Genomic DNA, 9,884 nt, shown 5'->3' with positions numbered 1-9,884 from the left:
ATTTTATAATATAAGATAAACGAGTAAGTTGGTTCTTAAATTATTGGTCCAGGGGCATACTCTTAAAAATGATGTAATATTTTCTTTTAATTTTTAAAAACAGTGCAATTTAATTTTTACTATTAATAAAAGTCAATTTTAATTATTAGTTAATTAAAATGATAGAAAAAGGCATTAAAAATTATAAAAGGGACTAATAAGATTTTTAGGACATTTTTAATAATTTTTTAGTTATTATTTGTAATTTTTGGGTTATGTACTGTAAGTTTTTGTTCCTTTTTTGTATTTTTTATTTTTTGGTTAGTTACTGTTCAAAGTTAACTTTTGTCAATAATAAAATTAAATTGCATCATTTTTTAAAATCTTAGACATTCTTGGATCTATAATTTAAAGGTCAATTTACTTTTATTTTATAATATATTAGATCTTAACCATTGAAGGTTAGATCCAATGGTAAGAAAGTTTGGCGTAGGGTAGGAGGCAAGCAGCTAACTCCCAAATTTTAACCCCCCCGGTAAAACTTATGGGACAACCAACTTCTACGGATTTGCCAAATTGTTGATGTTACGAGATTGTACCATGTACTTCACTTTCAGGTACTTTTTTATATTAGTATTAACTGAAAAGGTTGATTTTTTTTCCCTCTTTTTGCTGCAAAGGTTGCATTTGAAAGAAAGTTTGACATTCCTGTACATCTGATAGTTCAGTTCCAACCTTCCAGCTCTTGTTCAAAAGTGAAATCAGCCCCTACCCAGCGGAAAGGCATCTCCAGATACTAATGTTCAAGCTTTCAGATCTTACGGTCTTGGATGAAGTCAGGCATCATAATAATGCAACAACTTCAACTCTCTGAGCAGATATCTATTCACCAACTGGAAAGTTTCAATCCTGCAGGTTTGCATGCTCAGTCAGAACTCACAGGGCAGCTGGCATAACCTAATTCACCAGTCCATCCCTTAAACTCTAGTTGGCATGTTTCAAATAACTAAGTGGGATATTTGAACTTTTGATCCCTCAAATTTACCTTACCAATTTGGTCCTTGATGTTTAATCTTTATAAGTCAAGTCCTTAAAATTTCAAAACTATACACAACAACAATAATAAACTTTATTTCATTAGGTGAAGTCAACTATATAAATTGTACGATATCATTACACTTCATCATTTACCGAACATTTAAGAATGTTATTAACTAAAATGACTCAATCAACAATTTTCATAAGTGTTCTGTTTAGCTTTCTTCTATAGGGAATACTTTCATAAGTGTTCAAAACTATACACAATTAGTCATTTTAGTTTGAAGGTGAAATAACGTTATGAAGACTATTTATGTATAGTTATGAAGCTTTAAAGACTTTACTGATAAAGATTAAATTTGAAGGATCAAATCAATAATTAAAGCACACTTAATAAACTAGAAGTTTTAGCATGCCTAAATAAATAAAAGAACTGATTACAACTGATAACAGAGGTGATGGTGCATGAGAATGCCGACCACATGGACTCACCTCCACAGAATATACGAAATACTTTGAGGTCATCAATTACTATGTTGTCTACACAGGAGTTCATTAGAATTTGCTGATTATATGCATCATTGCTGGGAATATCTAGCTCATGCTTTGATAATTGATGCTTCAGAATTTCATAATTCATTCAAATAAGATTTACATTTAAACTTGTAATCAAGAATAGTCCAAGTATTCCCTATGTTATGGGAGTAATTGACACTAAATTTGATAAACTAACAATAACAACGTTTTAAACAGAATGCAGAGAAATTTCAATTAAATATTCAATTTCATACATCACTGTTGGATGTATCTGCTTTCTTGGAGTACTTAGTCAACCACTTCTGCTTGTTCTTCTCTGATGCATTCCGGTTTTGAGAAAATCGTGCAAGCCCCTCTCTCAATGCTCCTAGATTCACTCCATTTCCAACCAAAATGCTTGTTACTCCCATTTTTGAGACCTGAAAGTGCCGTTTCCCACTATCAAACATGTAATATATGTATGGAACTCTTTCCACCTAAAGAAGATGAGCAAATAGCGATTCTATAATGTAAAAATGAAGAAAAATGATCAGGAAACATGAAAAGAAAAATGAAAGAATGGTTTCTACCGCTTGGATGTTCCTATTCTCGTCATCAAAGAATAGCATAGAATTAAATGGAACCCCAGTCCTCGAATGAATTCTTTGAAAGTGATCCGTTTTGTGTGTCCAACTTGAAAATATTTCCTAAACAATGGGAGGAAAAACAAATTAAAATTGATAAACACATATATGTCATTACAACCATTTATAGATTCCATTTTGATCAGGAAACAATCTTCTGTTTTTTTTTCCTCCTTCTTTTTGGGTGTCAAAACATATTCTCTGCGAGGTCAAGAACCTATAGAAGATAATCATTTTCAGCTTTCACACTTACCTCCTCCTTCAGAAGCCAGCGCTCAACACTGCTTTTTTTTTTTCTCAATGCGTCAGAGATGAGGATGATATATCAACGAACAGAACAGGTAAAAGAAAGATTAGAGTATGGTTCAATGAGCACACCTGAGCAACAAACATTGACTTGATGCTCAATTTATCAAGAAATGTTCTTGCTATATCAGCAGTTGGTGATCTAGAAGCAATGGCAACATCAATTCCTTTATCTTTGAGTGCATATAGGATTCCTTTGGCTTGAGGATACAGAGATGGCATTTCACGCTTGGAGCGACACTCACTGAAATTTGGCTTGACGTAAGACTTAGTAACTGAATTGAGTATTAAAATTTCAAAGCTTTTGCAGGAGAAGCATCTCAAGTTATACTGATCCAGAAGCTCACCTTTTCACATTCTAGAGGATGTAATTTCCTTACATCATGAACATATAATAGGGTAAATCAATGGTTTGGCTTTAAATTAATATTGCCCCTGTGATCTGAAGAAAGTGATTCAGCCTTTGTAGTTTGTTCTGTTCACCTCTTTACCTCTAAATGGTATTTTTTTTTTTTTGGTACAAAACTAGATGAGAATAAAAGTATGAATGTTAAAAAGATGAGAAATTTATATTGTTCTCAAGTTATTTGTAGGGAAAACAAACAAAACCAATAGTAAAAAATAGAGTTTTGAAGGCAACATTTTCAATTTTCATAAGTCAACTTAATCTGAAAAACTTCAGACATTGTAAGACGATATGAGGTATAAATGAAATAAAGTTTTCTACAATGAAATCTTCATCAATTTAATATCAATAAGATTATTATATCAACATTTAGATGAAAAATACCATAAATTATGGAAGTCATATAAGAACCAGCCATAAGCACCACAGAAGATAAACTGAAATCAAGGCCACATCAAGATGATTGACTGTAATAGTGAAATTTATCCAAGAATTAAAACTTTACTGAACCACGGATTTTGTCACAGGGCAAAGAAAGTTGAGCTTGGTCCAGTGGCCAAACACAAACAAAAAAATTAAGACAGAGAAACCATTAAGAATCCAAAGAATATGACACTTCAACCCGGTTTGCAAGCAAGTTCAATCATATTTTGTGATGAAGTAATGTCAAATCAAATCATCCACAGAAACTTTTGTCATTTTAGTTCATATAAAGTTTTAAAAAACTAAAGCTCCTCAATCTAATCCACTGATGAAGCATTTCCTGGGAAGTACAACACGAAACTTTCTCCCTAAAATAAAAACATGTATCTCAGAAAATAGGGGAGTAACACTAGATTCAACCAAACAACAAAAGTAAAAAAAAAAAAAAGAAAAGAAAGAAAGTTGGGCGCTTTTCGTACGAATTCGAAGCAATTTGGCGAGACCAATCAAAATCAATGGCAATGAAGAAATGAATGGTATAGTTAACGAAGTTAGACGGAATCGTGTTTTGAAGAAAGGAAACGAAAGAAGAGAGAGGACGTAAGAGTACCAGTAGAAAGGCCAGAGAGTGTAATCGAGGTCGAAGACAACAAGTCGTGGGAGAACTTGAAAGACTCCGATTATCTGAAGTGCCTCCGTCTTCACTCGCTCGTCTCCCATCTTCTCAGGAATTGAATTCCGATGGTCGATGGTCGTTTAATATTCTCGCAGGAGGTTCGATGCAATATTCAAGATATTAATATATTAATATAATAATAATACAAATATAAAATATATAGATTAACGGATTAACCCACCAAAATTTTGTTGGAAGTGAAAGTATTGATCTCACTATTTAGTTAATAAATTAATTAATAATATTTTAAGTGAAAGTATTGACATCTCATTATATTTTTTTTTGGAGAATAACAAATAAGTTCTAAAAAAATTAATTAATTTAAATTAAATTTTAAAGTGTTAAATTTTAAAAAATTTATAAGTTCAATTCTCAATTTTATAATTTTATTTTAATAAATTTATAACTTGTATTTCAAATAAATTTATTAAAAAAATTATAAAATTGAGAGTTGAATTTATAAATTTCTTAAATTTGATACTTTAGTTGGATTAATTGATCCCAAACATTCTCCCCTTTTTTTAAAAATAATTTAACAATAAAAATCCTTTCTTTTGTATGAAATGTAAATTATTTCCAATGAATAAAAATTGTTTGTGATCAATGGCCTATTGGAATGCTACTTCATTAATAATGAAAAAAATCCATCCAAGACTCCAAGTGGACTATCATGTGAAACTTAAAGAAGAAGAAGAAGAAGAAGAAGCCTTTTTTTACCACATTAAAAAAAAAACCTTAATAATAACTTACCCTCTATTTAGTTAGGAGGGATGGAAGGAAGTGGAGGGAGGGAAAGAGATTTTAATGAATTTTTATTAGAAAAAATAAATTAGTGAGAATAAATAATTTTGATAAAAAAATATATAAATTAAAAGAGTTGAGTCTGCTCCACTGGAGGACATTAAGGGTTTGTTTAGTTTTATTCTCATTTTTTAATTTTAAAAACTATTTCATAAATGAATTTTTAAAAACTTTTTTTAAACAAAATACAAAGAAAATCTATAGAATTATGTTAACATGAAAAAATTTGAGTTAAAATATTGGTGGACAATAATGGTTGCCAGTAATAAATAATAGCAACCTATGGGAGTGGCCAAGTTTGCAATAGTCAAATGTAATGTGTTTTAAAAATAGAATTAAGGTTCATTTTTATTTTTAGATTTTTTCCAAAAAAGGTTGGGCATTTTGAACTAATAATTGAAGCAATTTTCTCCTATATTACTTTAAGGGATCTAATTAATATTAATTTTCTTATAAGATTATTTTTTGTAATTCATTTATAAATATTATCTTGATTATTCACAAATTTTTACACACAATTTAGAAGTTATTTATAAATTTTTAAAAAGCTAATTTGAGCTATTAATATTAAAAAATAAATTATACATTTTAGATGAAGATTTATGAATAATAATATTTAAAATATTAAATATTAAAATAGTCCATATTTTTACAATATTTATTAAATTTTATTTTAATAAAATTTTAGGATTTGAGAATTGTTTTCTAAACATTCACAAAGCAGAGAGCTGTGTCATAACGATTTGAGAATCTCTTTTTTTTAGGCGTTCTCTTCCTTTTATTTGTCATAAGCTCATATGCATAAAACCGATATAAATTAATTCCATAGACTGAATTATTACATAGAAATATTAGTATTTGAGTAATCTAAGTTCATATAATTTATTTTATTATTTATTTTCATTTTGTCAATGGTTGAATTTAATGAATGGATGAAAAGGAAATCCATTATATATAACATCTTTTTAATCACATAGTGCTCTTGCAAAAAAAAAAAATTCAAGGCAAATTAACATCAAAAGACATGGTTAGAATCTATTATGTCATTGTGCATGAGCTCCATACATATGCCATGAAAAAAAATGTTAAGTTAACAGGAAATTAATGAAAGAAGTTTTTTGCTTATCGAAAAAATAGTTTAGGAAGAAAATTATCCCACTCATTAGTACAAGATGCCTAATGCTTCTTGAAAAAAAAAAAGGTAAAAATGAACTTTAACCTTTGGAAATAAAAAAAGAAAATGAAAACAACTCTAATATATTTTCATCTTTTTTGTTTTTTTAAAAAAATGAAAATAGTTTTAAAAACATTTAGATCCAAAATACTTACTCAAACAAGTTTTTTATTTAAAAAAAAATCAGATTTTAAAAACAGAAATCAAACATGCTCTAATATTCAAGTCCCTGTTTCTGGTTGTAAACTCCAGCCTCTTGAATGTGAAACTCCCAACAAAGCCACATTTTACTTCAGTTAAATTCTTCCATGGTTACCACTTCCAAAAGATGCAGTGAATGCAATTTTTGCATATAGATCACTTAATAAATTTAGGTTGTTGCATTACTTGGGCCCACAAATAAAATGTAATTCCTACAATTAGGACATTCATCCCAGCAAACAAGTAGGAGACCTAGTTAAAAGAATGAGTATATATGAGTTATTCACTTTCCATTAGAATATCTAAGAAAGAATCACGAAATAAACATATGAAATAAATTTTTTCTTTTTTTAACTTAGGCAAGTCTATAGGAACATTTTTATTCAGCTGCAGCACTTGCAGCACTCAAATCCACAGAAAGATCAACAGCCTGAAACAAACAAACAAGAAACTGATGTGAGAAAATGAGGCATTGGATTGCTTGTTAGTAGATAATTTGTACGGCATTTTCTTGAGAAGGATAAAATGCTATAGCATATCATAACATGTAATATACATTATAAAAATGGTCTAAATTTACACGATTCTTCATTCTTGTAAATAATCATAAACATGCCTTTTTCAGCCATGTGCATGAAGAACAAGGTATTTCATCATTGAATAAAAAATCTTGATTTATTGTCAAAAAATTGTATAATAGTACACTAAACAGAACAAAAAGGAAACTAATCCAACAATGCACAGAATGATTTTTTTTTTTTCCAAATCAAAAGGTAAGATTGTTGGTCAAAAAAGAAATCGAAAGGTAAGATTTACCAAAAGATGTTCTGAGACCATGCTTAGAAATGATGTGATATGAGAGAGAAGAGAATAATAACAGAGATACCTCCACAAAACCAAGTGTTTTGTATGCTAGAAAAGCTATCTCATTGAGCTATACTGCCATGTATTTATATATATATATATTATATATTCACCAAGTGCTTCAGATCTTGCTAAACTGACATAACTAATATCATGATTCTAACAAACTAAAATGTGGAATGCTGAATGGACTAATATTTGTAACGTGTCGTATTCATTATAAAGGTTGTTTCTAATCTCTACTCCTAAAGGCTGCATAAATTGTAGTTGCGATTTGAAGAAAAAATGCAATTTCATATAATATCAAACAATAGATAATTACCTTTCCAGTGATCTTACTGTACAGGGTAAGCACATCTTTTACCGTAGACTCAAAGTGGGTAGTGGAATCATAGCTCTACAATCAATGTAATGTCCAGTCAGTAAAGCTGATCTTTGCAGATAAAATGCATAAATTTCCTAACGTAGAGGGAGAGAAAGATGATAAAATTTTACATCCTCTACGATGGTAATAAACCATAGACAAACATAACCTTACTTATTTGAAAATAAGAGGTAGCTGTAGATTTATACTAAAAGTCAGAAGGATACTTGGTTGTGTCTAGACTTGAACCATTTAGCTCCAAAGATTTCATTTATTTATATTTTTTTTAATAATCAAAGTGGTATTGGACATGGTATCCCAGTCCAACAAGTCAAACAGGCAAATTTGTAATGGCATGGCATGCCATTTTCGACATGAACCCCAATTCTAGCTTCCTTTCACAAGGGATAAAGAAAAGAAAGAAGGTGAAAAAAAAAAAAAATAAAATAATTCAGATAGATTATACTTACAGTAGAGATGTAGCAACCATCAGCTTCACAGTCGTTCACTGGTTCATATACATCATAAGTGTCGTAGAATATCTCATCTACAGGTCCAAGAAGGTCAATTCCAGGCTTCAATTCCACCTCAGGCTGCTCAGTCTCTGCTTCTGTTGAAACAAAAGCAATATATTTTCCTTTTGCTGCTACGTTATGAGCATAAGAGCAGCAAAAAAGATACCTGCAATAACCATGGATAACAAGAACAAGTTCCTTAAAAGATAGAATCAGAAATTTACAACTAGAAGTCCATTATTTACTCACATCAACGTTTGTGATTTGTCATTTCTGAAAAATTGATAAACATAATGTATCATCATTCACATTTTAATTTTAGAGGTTTCACTGTCCCACTCCATCACAGTTGTCCTTCTTTGGAGATAAAGACCAGTCCTTTATCTTCACTTTTCTTTTCCTTTACAACTTGAAAATTTGACGTTCATTTTGCAGTTAGCATATTTTCATGTATTAAGTAGCAGCAGTCATCAATTTCCAAATACTAGATATTTTATACTTAAGAAGGCCATGGTTTGTCCTTTCATTTGCGATTTGCAGAAAAAGAAATCAATGAAGGCTAGGATTTGTCCTTACATATCTGATTTACGACCAAGTTGCTGTTGTGGCAGAATGACCTGCGCTGAGTGAGAATCATTGGTATCTGGAATAGGATGGCTCATGATACATATGGCACGTGAAACTTTTCCAACCTTTTTGACCTATTAGTCAATTAAATATTGGCAGATGAAGATTTAACTCGTTATTAGACATAGAAATCATTTATATTACTTGCTAGTTAAAGCCATGTTTAACTTGCATTTGTAATCACTAAATAAACATATAAGAGAAGCTAATAATCTTGATACCGTTAAGAAAAGAAATCTAACATGATACCTTATCAGGTAGATATGATGGATCACACACAACTTTCTTGCATTTAGCTGTTTCTCCTTCAGAGGTCACACCAATGGCTTTCCATTATCATCAAACTCAACCTGCTCAGTAGAAAATAAAAATGTGAAAAGAAATAAACAGGGAAAAAACTTGAGCTGACTTAAATTACTTGTAAATGACAAGTTAGAGAAGAAATATCCTTATTATTTAAGTTAATTTCTTGATAACAGCGGTTCCTCATTATGAACTTGAGTAGTCAATTCGTTATCTTTCTGTTATAAAGAATGTAGCAGATTCAGATACTCTAGATGGAAACCTAAAAATTTATTCTTCACTTTGTAAGTATTAGAACTCCAAAAGGTTAAGAGGATGTAAACTATACATCGACACAAGAATATCACCATTTGCGTGTCAGAGAATCAGAGAGAGCAAGAGAGGTAAGCAGGTATCTTTGTTGTGTACATCAGCACAAGAAACAAAACTAGAATGAGGGAATAAGTTATGACAAAGGAGTGGGAGATAGAAAAAGATGGACTTTGAAAACTTTAGTGACTTATGAGCCAATCACATTGCAATATCCATTAAGCTGAGATAAATTGTAACCCTTAGACACAGTAAGAAATAAGAATGTTCCTTTGGACATAAGAGGAAAATACTTTGCAAGTAAATCAGATAAAGTTTTTCATCTTTTTTTTTTTAAATCATTAAAAACTTGGAAGCCTAATGGAGATTTTAAAGTAGAAAAGAATCAAGATATAAGCTTCTAACCACTTTTTGTAGCAATTCAAATAATCTTCCTGAATGCTGAAGCATGATTATAGATTTACCTTGCATTCTGGTTTGTTGAGCATGTAAGTTCCACCATATACTGCACTTAAACGTGCAAATGCCTGTTTGCCATTAAAGAGAGCGAGAAGGCTAGCTCTAGTGTGTAAAAAAACTTCAGAGGATAGAGAGACGTGGAAAAACCTGAGGCAATTCTCCCAGTCCATATAATGGATATATGTAAGGTGAACCTCCTTGAAAACGTGCTAGGGACTCTGCATAAAGCTAGATAAAATCGAAAGTTGTATTACTTGCTTATGTAGGTTACCAAGTGAT

At 30.6% G+C, this 9,884-nt stretch overlaps 1 protein-coding gene and 1 pseudogene across 1 annotated transcript; both read right to left on the bottom strand.

Annotated features, from left to right (window-relative positions):
* Positions 1 to 691: 691 nt before the first annotated feature.
* LOC129300614 (uncharacterized) lies at positions 692 to 4,072 on the bottom strand. The gene is made up of 5 exons (XM_054939186.1): positions 3,923 to 4,072; positions 2,556 to 2,727; positions 2,124 to 2,240; positions 1,809 to 1,973; positions 692 to 888 (listed from the first exon to the last, which is right to left on the bottom strand). The coding sequence occupies exons 1-5, from the start codon at positions 4,030 to 4,032 to the stop codon at positions 883 to 885; spliced, it is 570 nt and encodes a 189-aa protein (XP_054795161.1). The 5' UTR covers positions 4,033 to 4,072; the 3' UTR covers positions 692 to 882.
* Positions 4,073 to 6,363: 2,291 nt separating this feature from the next.
* Positions 6,364 to 9,833, bottom strand: LOC129300612 (guanosine nucleotide diphosphate dissociation inhibitor At5g09550-like; annotated as a pseudogene).
* Between the last annotated feature and the right edge of the window lie 51 nt (positions 9,834 to 9,884).

This window comes from Prosopis cineraria, unplaced genomic scaffold, assembly GCF_029017545.1.
Source record: "Prosopis cineraria cultivar Desert tree isolate PC_DT_omini unplaced genomic scaffold, ASM2901754v1 PC1676, whole genome shotgun sequence".
NCBI classification, from domain to species: Eukaryota; Viridiplantae; Streptophyta; class Magnoliopsida; order Fabales; family Fabaceae; genus Prosopis; species Prosopis cineraria.
This window is presented reverse-complemented; position numbering and strand designations above follow the sequence as displayed.

Coding starts and splice junctions, on each gene's coding strand:
- LOC129300614 (XM_054939186.1), bottom strand. CDS start 4,032: ATGGGAGACGAGCGAGTGAAGACGGAGGCACTTCAGATAATCGGAGTC. Junction 2,728..3,922: donor ACTCTCTGGCCTTTCTACTG/GTACTCTTACGT, acceptor GCCAAATTTCAG/TGAGTGTCGCTCCAAGCGTG. Junction 2,241..2,555: donor AGTCAATGTTTGTTGCTCAG/GTGTGCTCATTG, acceptor CCCATTGTTTAG/GAAATATTTTCAAGTTGGAC.